At 35.5% G+C, this 22,747-nt stretch overlaps 1 protein-coding gene across 1 annotated transcript; it reads left to right on the top strand.

The window, feature by feature from the left end:
* Positions 1 to 14,757: 14,757 nt before the first annotated feature.
* On the top strand, positions 14,758 to 16,158 carry LOC129639778 (TLR adapter interacting with SLC15A4 on the lysosome-like). The gene is given in 2 exon segments (XM_055565015.1): positions 14,758 to 15,369; positions 15,372 to 16,158. Coding segments are annotated over 2 exon segments (903 nt in total). The 3' UTR covers positions 15,663 to 16,158.
* Positions 16,159 to 22,747: the final 6,589 nt, after the last annotated feature.

Raw genomic sequence — 22,747 nt, 5'->3', positions numbered from 1 at the left:
TAAAATTCAAATATCTTTGCTCAGTTTTAGAGGTCTGGGGAAAGGTCCAGGAATCCACATGTTTATTAAGTTGTGCAGATGATTCTGAGGGCCGTGGTTTTCTCATACCACACTGTGAGAAACTTTTTGCTGCAGCTACATATATTTGATTAAATTTATGTTTTGAAAGATCTAATTCTATTGTTCACAACTCGAGGTGCACATTAAAATCATTAAAAATGGGATCCAGACAGTTTTTTAAATTCCTCAGATGATTCCAATGTTCAGTCAAGGTTGAAAAGTCTTGACTTAGCACCAATGCAAAGGGCAGATATTAGAATAGTAAAACTGGAAGCAAGCAGTTAAAATATTTGCAAGAATGATGAGGACAGGAAAAAGGGCAATAGCTGGAGAGCTGGAGGAGTAGCTGAGATATTAAGACTAGTACATCTAGAGTTTGGTAATTTATTGCATACAGAAGTGAGGGATTGGGCGATATTAACAGTGAGTCTCAGGATTTAGAGTTAGGGTTTGAGTGAAGGAAGGTGCCATTCAACAAGATAGAAACCACAGGAGGAGAAACAGATTTGGAAGAAGACTACCATTTTATAGCAGAAGTGGAGGGATGACCTAACATTTTTTTATTCTTTGGTACTGGTTCCCAGACTTTAGTATACCAAAAAGAAAAAAATAAAAGTCACCTGGGGGGTTTGTTAAAAATACAAATTCTTATTTCCTCCCTATTTCCATCTGGGAGGATTTGGAATGGAGCCCAGTGATCTTTTTTTTACTTTCATTCTTTTGAACAGCCCCAGTACAGTATATAGGCCTTTGTTAAATGTATTGATAAACGTTTACAAAAAGTAAATTAAAAATTGCACTAAAAGTCTATTTCATGACTATGAATTGACAGCTACTAATGATTTAAAAGAAGAGTCTGGTGTTGATATTAAACAATATTCTTCTTTTTATACAGTTCCAGATTAATAAAATGTTTACAGTATAATAGAGAGATTTTAATGCATAATGGAAATAGAAAGTCTCATATAAAAAAAAAGAAAGTCTCATATGTTAGTGATTACAACTTAGTCTAGGTAGTGATTAACTTTAATGAAAGTTTAACTCTTATAAATAAAAACAACTGATGTATATGGGAGTATATGTAGATCCACCTTGCTAAATATATTTTGTGTTATTGCTGACCATTAATTCTATCTTCAGAAATTTCAGAATCTCTTTGCTCTCTTTTGCCTTGTGAAGTATTTCAAAATCCTAAAAAAATGAATAAATAAAATAAAATAAAGTTATAATATCAATACTGATAATTTCCAGTATGAAGTTGTTAAACTCAAGTATCTAGGTAAGTTTGCTAATTATCTTACCTGGGCCTCTACAAACTGCTGCCAGCTAAGTTAGAGAAAAAAAATTTCCTCAGAGGATCAGTCATTTTATACTGTAATGTATGATGAAAAATACCAGATAAGTATCCCAAAACATGGTTCATGACAAAATTTCCTTTTGTGATGTTTTCATAATAAAATACAGATTTCCTTATCTTCAGGGACATAATTAAGTCATTCCAAAAATGGATATACCTGTACTTCTTATCCCATGAATATTTTATTTCCTCATATAAATGGCCTTAAAATATGAAGTCAAAATAAAACAAACATGGGCATTTATTCTTACTCCACAATATTCTCGGTCTTTGAATATCTGAGGTGGTAGAGCCTTAAGGGTGGAAATCTTCATCCTCATTTCTTGAAGTACTTTCAAACTGACAGAAATGTCTATTAATACATACTTTATTTTGTAAGTATCTAAAATTCTGGTCACTTCTTCCTGTCTCTGCTTCACCTAGATAGACAAAGATATAGAAAGGAAGAGTTCAACTGATCTCAATGTTTTATGTTTTATTTTCCCTGTCCATTATGCTATAGAAGAGGAACAGCTTTTAATGGCATAATATTTTTGAGGCACTCCAACATAAAAACAGACTTAAAGAATACAATATGTAACCATTTGACCTAAATTTACAGAGAAAAAGAAGTTAAGCAAAGTGAAGAAGCAGAGAACTACTCTCAATTGAAAGCAAGGCAAAACACTGAAAAAATAAATAATGAAACCAAAATAAAGAATTTACCAGATAGAACATTCAAAATATTGATAATAGTAGTGTTAAATCAATTACAAAAAAGAATCGATCCAAACACTGAATATTTAAACAAGGAACTAAAAACTAAAATATACCCGATCAAAAATAAGTAATTCAATACCTGATATAAAAATTACCCTACAATGAATGAATACTAGATAAAGAGATACAGAAAAATGAAAAAGTAATCTGGAAGATAGAATAATGGAAATCACACACTCAGAGCAGCAGAAAGAAAAACTAATGTTTTAAAAATGAAAGCAATCAAAGAGACTTCTGATATAACATTAAGCACTTTAATATTCACAGTATAGGGGTACCAGAGGTAGAAGAGAGAGAGAGGGGGGTGTCAAAAACTTATATGGAGTAATATGGATGAAAACTTCCCAAATTTGAAGAAAGGAACAGATATTCAGGTACAGGAAGCACAAAAGTTCCCAAATAAGATGAAGCCAAAGAATCCCATACCAAGATATGTCACAGTTAAAATGACAAAGATAAAAAAGATAATTCTAAAAGAAGCAAGAGAAAAACAATCAGTTACAAGGGAATCCCATAAAGCTATCAGCTAATTAATTTTACAGCAGAAACTTTGCAGACCAGAAGGAGTGGCATGATATTTAATATATTCAAAGTGTTGGAAGGGAAAAACCTGCAACCTCAGATGTTCTACCCAGAAAGATTATCATTTAGAATAGAAAAAGAAGGCTTCCCTGGTGGCTCAGTGGTAAAGAATCTGCCTGTCAATTGAGGAGACAGAGGTTCAATCTCTGATCGGGGAAGATCCCACATGCCTCGGAGCAACTAAGCCCATGTGTCACAACTATTGGGCCTATGCTCTGGAGCCTGGGAGTCACAACTACTGAAGTCTTCACACCCTGGAGCCCATGCTCCACAATAGGAGAAGCCACTCCAGTGAGAAACTCGAGCACTAAAACTGGAGAATAGGCCATGCTCTCCGAAACTAGAGAAAGCCAGAGCAGCAATGAAGACCTAGCATAGCCAAAAAGAGATAAATAAAATTATAAAAAGAAAAATAGAAAAAGAGATAAAGAACTTCCCAGACAATCAAAGACTAAAATAATTAATCAATACTAAACCTATCCTTAAAGAAATGTTGAAGGGTCTCTCTCAATGGAAAGAATTAAGAATTCACAGGAAAGGGAAAAATCCCACTAGGAAAGAAAAATATAGTAAAAAATGAAAAACACCTAAAGTAGCCAATATATAGATTAAAATACAAAGAAATTGTAAAAGCAACTACAATGAACTATTAAGGGATAAAAATGATGATGTAAAATAAGACATCAAAAAGAAAAAATATGAAAGAAGGGAGTAAACAATATAGATCCTTTAGAATGCATTTGTCATGAGAGGCTACTGTTAGCAACTATATTCCAATAAAAATGGACAGCCTGGAAGAAATGGACAAATTCTTAGAAAGGTACAAACCTCCAAGATTCAACCAGGAAGAAATAAAAAGTATGAACAGACTAATCACAAGTACTGAAATCAAAACTGTGATAAAAAGTCTTCCAACGGATGGCTTCACAGGCAAATTCTACCAAACATTTAGAGAAGAGCTAACACCTATTCTGTTTCACCCTGATACCAAAACCAGACAAAGATATCACACACAAAAAAAGAAAATTACAAGCCAATATCACTGATGAACATAGATGTAAAAATTCTCAACAAAGTCTAGCAAACAGAATCAACAACACATTAAAAGGATCAAACACCATGATCAAGTGGGGTTTATTCCAGGGATGTAAGGATTCTTCCATATATGCAAATCAATCAATGTGATACATCATATTAACTAATTTTTCAACACAGTTCAACACCCATATGCAATAAAAGCTCTCAGAAAATCAGCATAGAAGGAGTCTACCTTCTATAGTAAAGGTACATAATAAAGGTACAACAAACTCACAGCAAACATTACTGTCAATGGTGAAAAATTGAAACCATTTCCTCTAAGATCAGGAACAAGACAAGTGTGCCCACTGTCACCACTGTTATTCAATATAGTTCTGGAAGCCCTAGCCACAGCAGTCAGAGAAGGAAAAGAAATAAAAGTAATCCATACTGTAAAAGAAGAAGTAAAACTCTCACTATTTGTGGATGACATGATAATATATATAGAAAATCCTAAAGATAATATCAGAAAATTACTAGAGGTAATCATTGACTTTAGTAAAATCACAAATACAAAATTAATAAACAGATATCCCTTGCATTCCTATATACTAACAACAAAAAATCAGAAAAAGAAATTAAGGCAATAATGCCATTTATTATCACAACAAAAAGTATGATGCCTAGGAATAAACCTACCCAAAGAGACAAAAGACCTGTATGCAGAAAACTAAAAGACACTGATGAAAGAAATCAAAGATGACACAAACAGCTGGAGAGATACACCATGTTTTTGGATGGAAAAATAAATATTGTGTAAATGACTGTACTATCCAAAGCAATCTACAGATCCAATGCAATCCCTATCAAATATTTTCCAAAGAACTAGAAGAAAAAAAATTACAATTTGTATGGAGACACAAAGCCCCAAATAACAATTTTGAGAAAGAAGAATGGAGTTGGAAGAATCAACCTTCCTGACTTAAGACTATACTACAAAGCTGCAATCATCAAGACAGTAAGGTAATGGCACAATACTAGAAATATAGACCAATTGAACAAGATAGAAACCACAGAGATAAACCCACACACCTATTGACATGTTATCTTTGACAAAGGAGGCAAAATATACAATGGAGAAAAGAGCCTCTTCAATAAGTTATGCTGGGAAAATGGGACAGCTCTGTGTAAAAGAATGAAATTAGAATACTCCCTCAGTTCAGTTCAGTAGGTCAATCATGTCCGACTCTTTGCGACCCCATGAATCGCAGCACGCCAGGCCTCCCTGCCCATCACCAACTCCCAGAGTTCACTCAGACTCACACCCATCGAGTCAGTGATGCCATCCAGCCATCTCATCCTCTGTCGTCCCCTTCTCCTCCTGCCCCCAATCCCTCCCAGCATCAGAGTCGTTTCCAATGAGTCAACTCTTTACATGAGGTGGCCAAAGTACTGGAGTTTCAGCTTTAGCATCATTCCTTCCAAAGAAATCCCAGGGCTGATCTCCTTCAGAATGGACTGGTTGGATCTCCTTGCAGTCCAAGGGACTCTCAAGTGTCTTCTCCAACACCACAGTTCAAAAACATCAATTCTTTGGCACTCAGCCTTCTTTACAGTCCAACTCTCACATCCATATATGACCACAGGAAAAACCATAGCCTTGACTAGCCAGACCTTTGTTGGCAAAGTAATGTCTCTGCTTTTCAATATGCTATCTAGGTTGGACATAACTTTCCTTCCAAGGAGTAAGCGTCTTTTAATTTCATGGCTGCAGTCACCATCTGCAGTGATTTTAGAGCACCCAAAAATACAGTCTGACACTGTTTCCACTGTTTCCCCATCTATTTCCCATGAAGTGATGGGACCAGATGCCATGATCTTCGTTTTCTGAATGTTGAGCTTTAAGCCAACTTTTTCACTCTCCACTTTCACTTTCATCAAGAGGCTTTTTAGTTCCTCTTCACTTTGTCATCTGTTACTATACTGTATTTCCCCCATCGTCTTTTCCCCTGAAATACAGATTACCTCTAAAGTAAAACTGCAATAGTTGGTTATCTTTTAAAACTGTTTTATAACTACAACTTTTTGTTAATAGCTGTAACATAAATTTTAAACTTTGAGGTTTCTACATTTTCATATGATAGTCTTGGAATAAAACCTGTGATGAATAGAATTAGAAAACTTATGTGAAAGCGTTTTGACATGCACAAACTCCAGCTTATTCAAATAAGATTTTTTTGTTTGGTGACTTGAAAATGTTATCTAGTCATGCCTAGAAAATGATGCTTATTTCCAACCACTGAGACATTTCTGACATTTAAAACGCAGCATTTTCACTTTCTCAGGCTCATTCGTTTTCAAAATTGCAAAAGCATGATGCATGTGACTAAGTCAAATTTCTATAGTGGTTTTTCAAAACCTTTTCAGAAGAAACCATTAAGAGAACAGTTGCTTAGACCAATGCTAGTCTGAGTGTGGTTCATAAGACTAGCAGTATCTGCTTATCTCATCTGAAAACTACAGTCAGAATTTCTGGGAGTGGGTCTCAGGAATATTTTAATACATCTTCCAGATTTTTATGTTACAGTTTGAGCTACACAGATCAACACTTGGGTGAGACTTCTACTGTATCCACTGTAGTCTCTACTGATTGAAATCACTCCCTGTTACTCAGTACCATATCCAATAACATGATTCACAATGCTAAAAAAAAACAAAAACAAAAACATAATCAAATGGCCCATAATTTTCTTTTTTAAACTACTTTTTGTTATTGTTTCTTAGTTAAGTGTTAGTCACTCAGTCGTGTCTGACTCTTTGTGATCCCATGAAGAGTAGCCCGCCAGGCTCCACTGTCCATGGAATTTTCCAGGCAAGAATACTGGAGTGGGTTGCCATTCTCTTCTCCAGGGGATCTTCCTGACCCAAGGATTGAACCCCAGTCTCCTGAATTGCAGGAGAAGATTCTTTACCAACTGAATGACCAGGGAAACCCATTGTTTCTTAGTATCCAGGTGAAATAAATCCCTAATCTACTTGCTGCTGCTGCTAAGTCACTTCAGTTGTGTCCGACTCTGTGAGACCCCATAGACAGCAGCCCACCAGGCTTCCCCGTCCCTGGCAAGAACACTGAGTGGGTTGCCATTTCCTTCTCCAATGCATGAAAGTAAAAAGTGAAAATGAAGTTGCTCAGTCGTGTCCGACTTTTAGCGACCCCATGGACTGCAGCCTACCAGGCTCCTCCATCCATGGATTTTCCAGGCAAGAGTACTGGAGTGGGGTGCCATTGCCTTCTCCGAATCTACCTGATGAAGTTTTATGAAAGCAATGCACTCTTTCTAGGCTGAGACCAAATCTCTTTCCTAGCGTGTATCATAGTATCTGACACAGAGCAGGAGTTTGATGAATGTTTGTCAACCATATATAACCAATCTCACCTCTTTTTTAAAAAAGTAGCCACTTAAAATTATGTATGTGGCTCAAAATATATTGCTGTTGGAGAGCACTGTTCTATAGTACTTCCTACATCTTGGTTAAAAACAATTCATCTAAACTTCAATTAAGCTAAGAAACGTCTGATTTATGTAAATACACGTTCTACTTTGAAACTAATCAGTTTGTCTTTTTGGGGTTGCCCAGGCTTCTCTTGGCACCCTGCTCCAGTACTCTTGCCTGGAAAATCCCATGGACAGAGGAGCCTCGTGGGCTGCACTCCAAGGGGTCGCTAAGAGTCAGACACGACTGAGCAACTTCACTTTCAATTTTCACTTTCATGCATTGGAGAAGGAAATGACAACCCACTCCAGTGTTCTTGCCTGGAGAATCTCAGGGACGGGGAAGCCTGGTGGGCTGCCATCTATGGGGTCGCACAGAGTCGGACACGACTGAAGTGACTTAGCAGCAGGCTTCTCTAAAGATTCTGGCCATTCACTCAATGGCATTTTCCCCCTCTCATTCTAAACAAAGTTCTTTATTTCTTCCATTTGAAACATCCATAACATTATTGGAAACCCTTAAGATGAGCTCAGAACACAGAAACCTCCCAGATCAATCAGTTCTTAGAACACAACCTGGGTGAGGGTGTTAACCACATTCCCTGTTCTCATCTGCACCTGGCACCCTGAAAACCTAGTGAGGAGGAGCTGAACAATGAAAAGCAGGGAGGAGATAGTAATGTCTTAGCACAATCCTGAAGTTCTCAACTGGAATTTCTTCAGTATTTTCTGCCTGCTGGGGGCTTTTTTCTTTCCACTCATCTCCCTAGAGCCTGACATGCTGGTATAATAGATTTTACTGGAGCTTACTGTTTGTACTCTGAAGCTGTTTTGTAGAAGTAACACAGCCAGCCTGATGATTCCAGCTCAGCAATGCTAGATGCTGTGTCCAAAGGCCCAGCCCTTCTCAGGGACGTTGCTAAGGGCCAGGGACCCTGTGCTCAGATTGGCTGGGAAATAAGTGCCCTCATGGAGCAAGAGCTCACCCATTCTGGGAACTCTGGGCATCTGGTGACTAACAGGTTATAGTCCTCACTGGCCTGGTGGGAGGGGCTAAACTCTCTTGGAGAATAAACTCTAGTTAAGGGTTCTTTTCTCTCCTTATCTCTGCAGCCCAGGGAAAGAGTGGCAGGAAGAGCTGAAGGACTCTGCATTCCTGCTGCCTCTTCTCCCACTTCCTTGCTTGGGAATGGTGGTGAGTGTTAGCTTTCATACTTGACAAAAGTGGCCACAAATGAAGTGTCAAGACACCTGAGGGAGAAAATGAGCAAAACACAAAGTGATGTGTGAACAAAACAGACATATTAGAACTCATGTTGCTTAGGTTTGTAGGAACAAAGCAAATGGTGCCAGTGCTTACCTGTATGGGACTGGACCACCACAACAACCTATTTTTTATCTTTTCTCTTAGGCCAGGGAGGTACCTTCTTTCCCTCTCCAGTCCCTCCCCCTACTTGAGGATATACTTTGCATGGCACACCTTCCTTCCTGGAGTTGAGCGTTTTTGGTTTGTAGTCTCTGACACTCCTCGGACTTCCTCTCTCCCTGCAAAAAGATGACCCCACACTTTAATGTCCATTTTCCCTTCAATAACTTCATAGCTCACTATCCCAGCTTTTATTCTTGAGTTTTGATCTTTTCCAGTAGTTGAAGATCAGAATAACATTTACAAGATTTGGGGGGTTTTCCAAAAATGGGTAATGAAAAGTGAGAGAGAAGTGGCAAAGAACCTCAGCACCAGCTGTGTTAGGCAAATCTGGATTCCACTTCATAACTATAGATCTTATTACATATAAGATAAATTATTTCACCTCAATTTCTCTATTGTTAAAGTGAGAAAGGTGATGTTTACCTAACAGCATCATCTGTGAAGAGTAAATGAATTGAGTATGTAAAAGTGGTCTGACAAGACAATAATTATTATCAAGGATAATAAATACCAGATTCTTTGCATGCTGCTTGGAAACAGCCACATTAATATGAAAAAAAAAATAATAAATATCTACGTTCGAGGAGCTAAGAGAGTGGTGATTGATGAGGTAAAAGCAGTGTAGAAAAGTCTAAAATAGGCTAGGTGGGTCAAGACACTTCAGGGATTTGAAAAAATGAGTGCTAGTCTGACCTTAAGGATATATATTTGCCAGGAAATTACAAGAATGAAGGAATTTTAAGTAAGATGAAAGTCATGAAGCAACATGGTAATTTCAACTTCAAAGTGCACCCGGCAGAAAGAAGGCTAAAAAAGTGAACAGGAAAAAGCACATAGAACTTCAGGTTTCATGTTAGATTTTTATTTTTAGCATTTCCCAGGCTATTTTCTGTTTTGTTAAAGTGTATAAAATCATAATTTACAGATTTTCTGAGATTAAATAAGTGCAGATGTTGCTTAAAAGCATCTTTCACATGTGAGACACTCAATAAATTATATCTATTCCTATTATTAATCAATTAGAATCCATTGAAGGATTAAACAGGTTTGTGTGATAGGTGGATAAGTCTAACATGTCAACTGGATTTGAAAGGGGACAAGATTGGAAACAGCTGCATAATCCAAGAATGAATTGACAGTAGTGAAAGGCAGAGATATTTAGAACAGAAGACTGCTAAAATTTGGATCAGCCAGATATAGAAATGAGTAAGGAAAAAGAATTATACAGTGGAAGTGACAAATAGATTCAAGGGATTAGATCTCATAGACAGAGCGCCAGAAGAACTATGGACAGAAGTTCATGACATTGTACAGGAGGCAGAAATCAAGATCATCCCCAAGAAAAAGAAATGCAAAAATGATTTTTTTTTTTTTTTTGGTCTGAGGAGGCCTTACAAATAGCTGATAAAAGAAGAGAAGTGAAAGGCAAAGGAGAAAAGGAAAGATATACCCATTTGAATGCAGGGCTCCAAAGAATAGCAAGGAAAGATTAAAAAAAACCTTCCTCCATGCTCAATGAAAAGAAATAGAGGAAAACAATAGAATAGGAAATACTAGAGATCACTTGAAGAAAATTGGAGATGCCAAGGGAACATTTCATGGAAAGATGGGCACAATAAAGGACAGAAATGGTATGGACCTAACAGAAGCAGAAGATATTAAGAAGAGGTAGCAATAATACACACAACTATACAAAAAAGATATTTATGACCCATATAACCACAATGGTGTGATCACTCACCTAGAGCCAGACGTCCCAGAATGTGAAGTCAAGTGGGCCTTAGGAAGCATCACTACGAACAAAGGTAGTGATGGAATTCCAGTTGAGCTCTTTCAAATCCCAAAAGATACTGCTGTTAAAGTGCTGCACTCACTATGCTAGCAAATTTGGAAAACAGCAGTGGCCACAGGACTGGAAAAGGTCAGTTTTCATTCCAATGCCAAAGAAAGGCAATGCCAAAGAATGCTTAAATTATTGCACAATTGCACTCATCTCACATGCTAGCAAAGTAATGCTCAAAATTCTCTAAGCCAGGCTTCGACAGTATGTGAAGCCTAAACTTCCAGATGTACAACCTGGATTTAGAAAAGGCAGAGGAACAAGAGATCAAATTGCCAACATCCACTGGATCATTGAAAAAGCAAGAGAGTGCCAGAAAAACTTCTTCTGCTTTATTGACTATGCCAAAGCCTTTGACTGTGTGGACTATCACAAACTGTGGAAAATTCTGAAAGAGATGGGAATACTAGAGCACATTACCTGCCTCCTGAGAAACCTTTATGCAGGTCAGGAAACAACAGTTAGAACTGGACATGGAACAATAGACTGGTTCCAAATAAGGGAGGAGTACATCAAGGCTGTATATTGCCACCCTGCTTATTTAACTTATATGCAGAGTACATCATGAGACATGCTGAGCTGGATGAAGCACAAGCTGGAACCAAGTATTTGGGAGAAATATCAGTAACCTCAGATATGCATTTGACACCACCCTTATGGCAGAAAGTGAAGAAGAACTAAATAGACTCTTCATGAAAGTGAAAGAGGAGACTGAAAAAGTTGGCTTAAAGCTCAACATTCAGTAAACTAAGATTATGGCATCTGGTCCCATCACTTCATGGCAAATTGAGGGGGAAACAATGGAAACAATGAGACACTTTATTTTTTTGGGCTCCAAAATCACTGCAGATGGTGACTGCAGCCGTGAAATTAAAAGATACTTGCTCCTTGGAAGAAATATTATGACCAACTTAGTATATTAAAAAGCTGAGACATTACTTTGTCAACAAAGGTCCATCTAGTGAAAGCTGTGGTTTTACTGGTTTTCATGTATGGATGTGAGAGCTGGACTATAAAGAAAGCTGAACTGTGGTGTTGGAGAAGACCTCTGAGAGTCGCTTGTACTGCAAGGAGATCCATCTAACCAATTGTAAAGGAAATGAGTCCTGAATTTTCATTGGAATGGCTGATGCTGAAGCTGAAACTCCCGTACTTTGGCCAACTGATGTGAAGAACTGACTCATTGGAAAACACCCTGATGCTGGGAAAGATTGAAGGCAGGGGGAGAAGGGGACAACAGAGGATAAGTTGGTTGGATAGCATCACCTACTCGATGAACATGAGTTTGAGTAAGTTCCAGGAGTTGGTGATGGACAGGGAGGCCTGGCCTGCTGCAGTCCAGTTCAGTTCAGTCTCTCAGTCGTGTCCGACTCTTTGCGACCCTGTGTACCGCAGCATGCTGTCCATCACCAACCCCCGGAGCCCACCCAAACCTATGTGCATGGGGTCACAAAAAGTCGGACATGACTGAGCCATTGAAATGAACTGAAGGCAAAAGAAATGGAGTATAACCAGTAAAGTTTAGATTAGAAACAATTTCTCCATTTCCTTTTAATATTCTTTTGTGATAGCAGTGGTAGAAAATCTATTTTTTCAATAATTGTTTTCATTATTTTTCTGGTGTGGAATTGTGGAACATTCTCTCATTTGCTATTCCTGCCCTTTCAAGCTATGTTAATGCACTATTCTTAAAAGAAGATGTCTTTGACCACCTAAAAAAGAGATTGGTATGATTCCTATAACTACAATTAACCTATTCTGTAGGCTATTTGTGATGCTTATTTTGAAATAATTATTTGTAAAACAAAAGCTATATTGATAACTGTAGCTGAAAGTATCAACTATGTAGAAATATTATTCATGTTTTACAGTCTACTTTGGCAGTTTGTATTGTGTTTAAAATCATTCTAAATAATGGGCTAGACCCTTGTGAGATTGAGAAAATAGACTTAAAGAAAGTAGCATCGATTTTTTTTTTGTACTCTTATGTATTTGGGTTATTTTTAATCAAGCAAATAACACATGAATACATAGGCATCGTATCAATATAATGATTAAAGCCGTATAGAAGTATAGGGAGTAAAAGATAAAATTACCAGTTCACCTTCTCCTTGCCAACCCTCTCCCACTGGAAACTACTATTAACAGTTTGGTTTGTATTCTTTTCCACAATTATATGTATATATATATATATATATATATATATATATATATAGCCAATTAAAGGGGATAAAAATCTTCTATAGCAGGAAAATTAAGCACATGGGCTTTGAAGTCAGGCTGCCTGGGTTCTAACTCAGATTCTACCACTTAAAGCTGTGTGATATTGGACATCTTATCTTACTTTTCTGTCCTTCAGTCTCTTCTTAAGTACAGTGACAGTTAACATATCTGCTTAACAGAAGTGTTTTGAGGATTAAATTAGTATTGTGACTAATTTAGAAAAGTGTTTGGCATATACTATGTGTGTGCACTGTATATATGGTTCTGCAACTTGCATCCCATCAATAAACATAAAGGCAATACAGTTTAGTGATTTAAGATTATGGATTCTGAATCCAATTGCATGGTGCAAATCTTAGTTCCAGTATTTACTAGCTTTGTCTTTGTTTCCTCTCTAAAAAAGGGACAATAGTTTCTGTTTTACATTAAGCCTTGTGTGATTTAGAATGACATTTATTCACACATGATTTAGAAAGGCATTTAGAATGACTGTTGTATAGTAATTACTTATTTTCTTATCATTCCATCATTAAAAGTCCTCAGTTTGGTATTTCATATAATAGAGGTATAATAAGTAAATCATTGTCTTTTATTGTTTTAATTATACATTATTGCAAAATATGCTGGTTACCATACTACTTTTTTGCTACTTAAAACATTAAAATATTCTTGTCTATATCTTCACTTTAAAGAAGAGAGCTATTGCTGTTAACATTTCCCACTGACATTTGCATCTTGTATTCAGTACTTTCAAGATCCTCTTTTAGTATGTGATCATTACCATACCATATATGTGATAAACCCACACTATTTTCCTATTAGTTGGTTCAGTCCTAGGGTATGAATGGAAAGGGGAACCATTTCATTTTGTGTGGTTACAGTTATAATTCTGAGGTATAGCAAGAGCTGAGAAAGAACAAGACAAAAGGGACTATTCCTGTGTTTGGACTGTTGCAATCTCAGAAGACTAAGTCTTTCTTTAGGTATCCTGACACTCAGAAAAGGTAAGTCTAAATTTTCATGTATTTTAGTTTGTGTTGTTTTATTTTCTACAATAAAAGGTTTTAAATATGAATAAGTAGGTTTCCTGGAGACATTTATAGTAGACACTACAGAACTATTAAAGGAAAATTGTTTCTTGAATCAAATCTGCTTTTCCCTTTTGAACTCTTGTAGCATTTTTAGGGAAAACTCAAAGTCTTAAAATTGCACTAAATAATCATATAAAAGACTGGCATAAGTGCTCTGGAAAATAAGATTTAAGTCCAAAAGAAAAGAACAAAAGGGAGGAAGGGAAAAAGGGAAAGAAAATAAAAACAAAAAAGAATGGTAGTGAATTTGACAAACCTATTTGTATTTAGATTACTGAAAAAGTAAATGGATATATTTATAGCTTAAATCAGACAGTTTGCAGAAATTCAAACTGTATATAAATATCTATCTCTCAAATACATTTTGAGGTATAGTAATTGTTTTCAACATGACTCAAGTAATATTAATTAAAGCACTGTTAAGACAAATTCCTTAAAACAGTCTTGGTTTTAAGCAGACTCTTTGAAAATAAAGGGTTAGGCACTTTAACTAATAAATTTAAAGTAAATAATTCTTGACAGTTGAGTATATATTAAAATAAATATACATTTTTAGAAATTTGTACTTTTAAAACATTTGCATGTATACCATATAACATCCTGATAATTACCCAGTGAAAAACTCTAGGGAACATTATTATCAGAATTTACCAGGAAAATCAATATCCAGGAATGGTAAATAAATTACCTGATAGTAAATAGGTAATGACAGAATTGGAAGCCAAGTCTCCTTACCCCAGTCCTATTCTCTATCCTTTGAGCAATAGTGTCTCCCTTAATTATTTGTGTTTTCATATAGCAGTTAAATCTTCATTAAATATTTTAAAATATGTTGCCTTAATGAATTTTTTTTTTAATTTTCAGGATATATTGCATTCTTCTGATTAGAAACCTTGTCTATTAAAATGCTTGGAGAATCCTTCCTAATTGAACTCCTATACAAAGAACAAGTTACATGTAAGAAAACCTCAAATGATGAAAAGGAAACTTGGAAAAGGCAACTTTTAGATATAGAAGATAATTCACATTCCCCTGATAAAATGGAAAATGAAAATAAGATCATGAAAGAAAGTTTAACAGAGAAAAGTAATGATACAAGTAAAATAAAATCTGTGGATGAGATAACTGTAGCAAAATGCAAGAGTGCATCCTTTCCAGGGAATGTGTCTGCTGCACTGCCCATTCCAAAGAGAGAGCAACATGATGAAAAACAACTAGATTTATACAGATCTTATTCATGTACAAGTATTTGCCAGAATTATCCTGACCTACAGATTGGAGTAGACCATGTAGGTAACATGTATGATTCTGGCTGCTTTGTGGAACACATACGGGATGATGTTTTTAGTGGTCCTCTTTTGTTTTCAGTAGATATACCATTGGGTCATTCTCCCATCATTGAACCTCCAGACAAACTACCTACCTCAAAGCTTTTGAATGGGGATGAAATTCGAGAAAGAAGTATGTTGTTTCATAAACAGCCCCTCTCTAATTCTATGCTTAATAGTTATATGGAAAAAAAAAAGTGGATGAACTCTATAAACTGTTTTTGGAAGAAAATCTCACTCAGTGCTGCTCCATAACCAACCTCATGGCTTCCAACTTGTTAATGAATAATATAAATCAGATTAGCCTCCAAATCTCTCAAGAGCAGAACATAGAGGCATTAAAAGTTCGGGAAGTTCTTTTATATTCTTTAACAAGATGTAATCTCTGTAACATTTCCCATGGAAATAGTTCTGAATTCAGCACTCCTAATTTACAAATATCAAACCAGAGAAGTAGAGAACTTGTACCACATCTACAATAAGAATCAACTGCAGTTTGGTTGGACTGATTTATGAGACTGGAGTAACAGTAGTCTTCTCTAGTTTATCGTGTCACACCAGCCCCTTTGTGGTGTGATTACTATAGTTTTTGAGAACTTATTTGATCACTGGTACATCTGAATTCTTGTAGGAGACAATATAAATAACTAACTTTTATGACTATGCTTTTGTTTTGACATCTTTAATGGTTGTTACATTCAAGTTTGTGTATTCCATATGTGTGATCTATCTAATTGCCACCAGCATCCAAAGCTGATTACTTCACTCTCACTCATCATATTTGTTTACCACAAAAGTGATTTTAAAAAAGTGAGATGTAGACAGAATTTTTCTCAGCTACTGAAAAGACAAGTAGAAACGGTATCAGATATAAGCATATCTTTCTCCATAAAAGTGTTTAAAGACATATGCTGCTGCTGCTAAGTCACTTCAGTCATGTCAGACTCTGTGGGACCTCATAGACGGCAGCCACCAGGCTCCCCCATCCCTGGGATTCTCCAGGCAAGAACACTGGAGTGGGTTGCCATTTCCTTCTCCAATGCATGAAAGTAAAAAGTGAAAGTAATGTTGCTCAGTCTTGTCCGCCTCTTAAACATTTTTCTTTTTATTTTCAACATACAGAATTTTTCACACTGACAATCATAAATTATTCAAATAAAAGTTGGATTTAAATGATACTTGAAAGAAATGTGGAATGAGAGCTTAAGGAAAAATGGAGACTTTGCTATTAATATTTGGAGTTGAACTTCATGCTTTTGAACTTTCTTGGGACAAGCATCAGCTTTTATATATCACTCTGTTAAGCATGGTGTTTTTCAGCTATGGGAGGAAGGAAAGCATATACATAGAGTGAACAAAGTGAATAGAGAACCACCATTTAGAAATAGAGAGGCTCTCTTGGTAACTTTTTACACTTCTTATATTATCCTCAATCAAGATACTGGCTTAGGATAAAAGCAGGATATTAGAGCAATTTTGGAATTCAATTAAACTAATTAGTAAAAGATATCTAAAAGAATGGTATAGTTTATTGCAGACATGGAAAAAAGACCCAATAGCTCACACTTCTCTCTTATGTATAGTAAATTGATTAGCATGTACTTTTGCTTGTAAAATGAAATGGTATAATTTATGTTATTGAATTGTTATGGTTGATAAAATTTGTACCATAGCACTCACATGTTCCTTTCTAATAATTTATCTGGTCTTCATTTAAACTCTAAAGAATGTGTTAGTCAGATGCTCTTATGATTTGTTCTTTGTGATCACAGAATCATTAATTTATTTTAATCATTTGCAAATTTCTGTGATCTAGTAATAAGTACTCCTGATTTATTTCCTGTTTTTATTTACATAAAATACAATGTTCTTCTTTAAAATAAGATGTTGTTCATAAAATAAGATGTTTTTCTTTCTCCAACATTTTCTCCAATAACCCTCTCAATCCATTTCCATCATTCTGACATTTGATTCTGAAGAGGCAATGGATAAGAGTTTTTTAACAACTGTCTTAGTGTTTTGTAGATACAGAAACTCAAGCAAGGGCTCTGTATCAACCTAGAGGGATGGGATGAGGAGGGAGATGGGAGGGAGCCTCAGGAGGGGATATATGTATCAGTTCAGTTCAGTTCAGTTCAGTCGCTCACTCATGTCCAACTCTTTGTGACCCCATGAATTGCAGCACGCCAGGCCTGCTGCATGCCAGTCCATCACCAACTCCTGGAGTTCACTCAAACTCATGTCCATGTATACCTATGTCCAATTCATGTTGAGGTTTGACAGAAAACAGCAAAATTCTGTAAAGCAATTATCCTTCAATAAAAAATAAATTAATTAAAAAAAGAAAGAAAAACAGTTGTGTGTACATTGTTTTATATACTACTAAATTAGTACATTTTAATATGAGTTACCAAATGATAAAATATTAATGTAAACTTTGTCTTTTCCAAAGTGAATTAAATGTTGTTGTGCAATATTATTGGTGTGAAATTTTCTTAAATATTGTAATATATATTAATACTTTATTTATGAAGCAGATATATTCATAAATATTAAGACTGCATAGCATTATATATATTAAAGAAACAATATCTATCAAGCATCAAATTTAGAAGTATATTATACTCTCAGATTTAAATCTTTTCCCTCTTGTTTATGACACACAAATACTTAATTTCTAAATATACTCACTTTTAAATGGCCTAAGAATTCAATGTGATATATAAGCAAGGAAAGATTATAAATTTAGTGTTCTTTTCTTTTCTTTTTACTCTTATTTGCTTTTATTAGCTTATGAATAGTAAAAAGAATTCAACAGAATAGAAACAATCAAATTAGCTCACAGACAAGAAGCCAAATAATAATAATAATTTAAAAAGAAACCACCAAATAGAAAATATTAGGCACAATGACTGAAAGAAAAGATATCATCCTTTATACTAGAATATGGGCATGGTGTTTTAGGAGGGAAATTTGAACATAATAAAATCAATGTATACCTCTCTAACATGCCATTTCTTTTTTCTGGTAACTTATATTTTTTGACATTTTTAACTTTACTTTGTATTGGGGTATAGCTGACTAACAAACAGTGTTGTGATATTTCCAGGTGAACAGCGAAGGGACTCAGCTATACATACACATATATCTATTACTCCCCAAACTCCCTTCCCATCCAGGCTGCCACTTAACACTGGGAGGTGTTTCCTATGCTGTATAGTAGGTCCCTGTTGGTTATCCATTTAAAATAAAGGCATGTAAGACACTATATCTGTACAGAGAAATCTCACTAGCTACTGAATACCTCAAATGCTAGAGAAAATTTAAACTGTGTGTGTGTGTATGTATATATATATATATATATATATATATATATATATATATATATAATGGATCTTCCCTGGTGGCTCAGACTGCAAAGCATCTGCCTACAATGCCTACCATGTGGGAGACCCGGGTTCAATCCCTGGATCGGGAATATCTCCTGGAGAAGGAAATGGCAACCCACTCCAGTATTCTTGCCTGGAAAATCCCATGGATGGTGGAACCTGGTAGGCTACAGTCCATGGGGTCGCAAAGAGTTGGACATGACTGAGTGACTTCACTTTCACTTTTATATATATATATGGCTGAGTTCATGGCAAATTAATGAAAACAACTGAAGGCAGACTGGGAAAAGCTGAAATTCCATAAGACAGTTTGGCTACAGAACTGATAACTGTCCCAGGTCCCACTGCTGACACCTAGAAGGACCCCAGTTTTAAGGACTATACCTGCATGGGGGCAGGAACCACAGCCTGGGACTGTGTTGGTCTGCTTGGGTCACCATAATACAACTCCACAGATGGGCAGCTTACACACAAGAAAATTATTTTCACATGGTTCTGGAGGCAAGAAGTCCAAGATCAAGGTGCCAGAAAATTCCATTCCGTTGAGACCTTTTTTTCCTAGTTTGCAGACAGCCACCTTTTCTGCTGTGACCATATGACCTTTTCTGTGTGCACATGGAGAGAGGTAACAACACAGGTTCTGTCAGAACAGGGCCCCACGATTCTGACCCCATTCAACCTTAATTATCTCTTTATAAGCTCCATCTCCAAATACAGATGCACTGGGGGCTCGGGCTTCAACATATGAATTTGAGGACATGATTCAGTTCACAACAGGGACTGAGCTGGACTGCAGTACCACTGATGACTCCCCAAAAGGCACCTCTCAGTGAATGAACTAGGAAAACACCTTAAGTTTTTTGTCTGTGTTCCAAGTAGAGATATGAAGGATGAAAAAAATCTCTAGGGATGTCTTATCACAGCCTGCAACCATTGTATATTTGAGGAGGAAATTCACAAGGCTTGTGAGTGTCAGTGAGCACACATACACACTGAAGGACAGAGAGGGAGCAGTAGGAAACCCAAGGGGAAATCTGACTCTGAAGTGGTCCAGGGTTAGCAGGGCCAAAATAAACAAAATGGAGGTGATAGGGAAAAAAACAAAAACAAAAACAAAAACATAGCAAACTTCTCTGTTGGAACATATTAAAAATTCCCCAAAATGGAGTTCAGAGGAATGCCAATTCACAATGAAAATTCACTAATCACATCAGAAAACAAGTCATATACTTGCTTCAGCAAAACAAACTATAGATTCAGATCCACAAAAAAAGGATAAAAATATTGAAATTATCATATACAGAATGTAAAATAAGAACCTTTAATATGATAAAAGAAAAGAAAAAGAGAGAATAGAGGAACTACCCCAAATGACCAAGAAAGTTGGATAAAGAACCAAACAACATTTCTGGAAATGAAAAACTATAATCACAATTAAAAATGATAGATAGGTTAAATACATTAGAGACAGCAAGAAGACAAAATTAGTGAACCGGACAATGGATGTAAAGAAATGATCTAGTGTTCAACACAGAGACAATGAGATAGAAAAATATGAAACAGAGATTATGAGATATAAAGAACAGAGTGAGATGGTAAAACACAAGTCTAATTTGATTTCCTAAAGGAGAGAATTGAGAAAATGCAAAGGTATATTACTCAAAGAGGTAAAAGTTCAAAATTTTTCATAATTCACAAAAGGCACCAATTCTCAGATTCAAGAAGCTCAGTGAATCATAGTTGATTAATAAAAAAGAAATCCACAGCAGACAGGTTGTAGTATAATGACATTTGATTGCAGAATGTCAAAGATAAAGAACTTAAACATAAACTGAAAGAGAAAATTGATTACCTACAAAGGAATACTGATCAACTGACAAGTGTCATTTCAGAGGCAACAATGGAAACAAGACAACAGTGGAACAGTATTATTAAAAAATGAGAGAAAATAACTGTCAATCTAGGCTTGTATACCCAGCTAACTTTCAAGGATAATAAAACAGTAAACTTACAGGTAAATTTAAACAAATACTGACTGTATATAGTAACTATTTTGGAATTAAACTGAGATAAAACTAAAATTCTAACACATAAATTAAGGGAAGGCAATCAGATTTTGTTCAAAAGTCTTATGAATTAAGGGAAGGCAATCAGATTTTGTTCAAAAGTCTGATGTTCAGCATAAGAGTGAAAACATAAAACTTTAGATTCTGTTTACAATGCAAACTAAAATTCACAGTAAGCACTAAAAAGACAAAATTTGAGTTTTACCTTTTAAACTAGCAGAGAAAAAGTAAATGGAAAACCAAAAAACTCAATGCTGAAGATGGAGGGAAAAAAACACCCAAGGGCAGAGAGATAACAAAATGGTAGAACAAAAAGCACAGTAAGATGGTATAGATAATCCCTCATATGTTAGCAATTTCCACTAATGTAAATCAATTAATGTCTCCAGCTAAAAGATCAATAGAAAGAAAAAAAAATCTAGTTAGTTTTTAGTGGGTACATGAAACACAGCATAAAGGTCTGACAGAAGAATAGAGAAACATATACCATACAAACACTAACCAGCTGGTGTGGCCTATATAAATATTTCTTTCAGAAACATAAGATTTTAAGGCAACATAAAATGATACAAAAACATTATTAGAAATAGAAGCTGTGACAACAAATATAAGATTCAATTCTAAACATGGAAGATAAACAATTTTAAACGTGTAATATACTGAATAACAAAGTTTCAGGATATATAAAACAAAAAGTAACACAACTACAAAAATTAGAAAATCCACTATAACAGAAAATTTTAACACCTCTTAGAATCTGAAAGATCAAGTAGAAGAAAAAGAACATTAAAATAGAGACAATTTGGCCAACACAATTAACAGTTTGGTCTAATGAACACCCAACAACTGGAAACAGGCATACTTTCAAGCACTAAAACAACATTTACAAAACTGACTATATTTTAGGTCAGATGGAAAATCTCAACAAATTGTAACATTTCAGTATTATATGAATCTATTTTTGGACCATAGTCCAATGAAAGCAGAAATCAATAAGAACAGAACTTAGAAGTCTACATGCTAGTAAATTAAAAAAAAAAAAAATCCACGTATGCAAGTAAAAAAAAAAAGAAAGAAATCATGATGGAAAATAAAAAATAGTTAGAATTTCAAAACAAACATTTCTATAGCACTTTAAATTGACAATACATTACTTCATTTGCTCATTAGAAAGTAATCCTGTGAGCCACTCAGAAGCCATATTCTCTCTGCTAGACAACATAACAGCAGAAATGCTGTTTATTATGTAACTACTACAGCAGATTTTTATATACAAATGAAATACATATCAAAAGTGATTTAGAAACTGAGAAATATAAGTGAAAGTGTTCACTACTAAAAATATTAAAAGGAAAGAGAACCAACCATCTCTTTTAGAAGGTATATTGAATAGCTAAGCAAGTTACAAAGAAGAGATTTAGCATCAATGTTTAAAGCTAAAAAAGTTCATAAAGTCATTTTGGTTTAAGAAGGCCCTTAGATCCTCATATAATATATACAAACTCATATGGTAAAGCATTTATTATTCACATGAGATGAATGAACATGGTCAAAAATCTATGCACAAGTGGAGGAATCATTAATGCTCTCACACATGGTCCTGGTTTCCTGGTTCTAGCATCTGTTCAGTGGTGCACTGGCAATTAATAGCTCTTCTGAAACTGCCTACAGTACAAAGGGAATTTTCACTTAAGGTTCCCCTCCCTTTTCATGTGCAGGATATTTTTGGAAGTATGTTTTCTTTTTCCATCCACTGAAAGAGAATTAAGAAAATTCCAACATGCCTGCGTGTCAGCCAGCACTCTTTTTGGTCTAGGTACCAGAGGATGATGGATGAGCTTGTCAAGCCTACAGTAGCAGACAGAGGGAGTTGGCAGAAGTTCTGTGTTATTGAAAGAAATCTCAAATACTTATTTCATTTATTAACTTTAATCACATTTTCAACATGCAACCAAGAATGAAGCTTTGACAGTAAGCCATAAATTTACACAGGCAGACATTGGCACTTTTCTGCAGGAGCAACACTGAGCTAACACAAGTGAGCTGGTTATTTTCTTTCTTGTGCCTTTCTTCACTGAAGAGCAATGAAAAAAATACCTGAAAGGTCTATCC

Source organism: Bubalus kerabau, chromosome X (genome assembly GCF_029407905.1).
Source record: "Bubalus kerabau isolate K-KA32 ecotype Philippines breed swamp buffalo chromosome X, PCC_UOA_SB_1v2, whole genome shotgun sequence".
NCBI classification, from domain to species: domain Eukaryota; kingdom Metazoa; phylum Chordata; class Mammalia; order Artiodactyla; family Bovidae; genus Bubalus; species Bubalus kerabau.
Note: the sequence above shows the minus strand (reverse complement) of the source record. Positions and strands in the feature narration are given on the sequence as shown.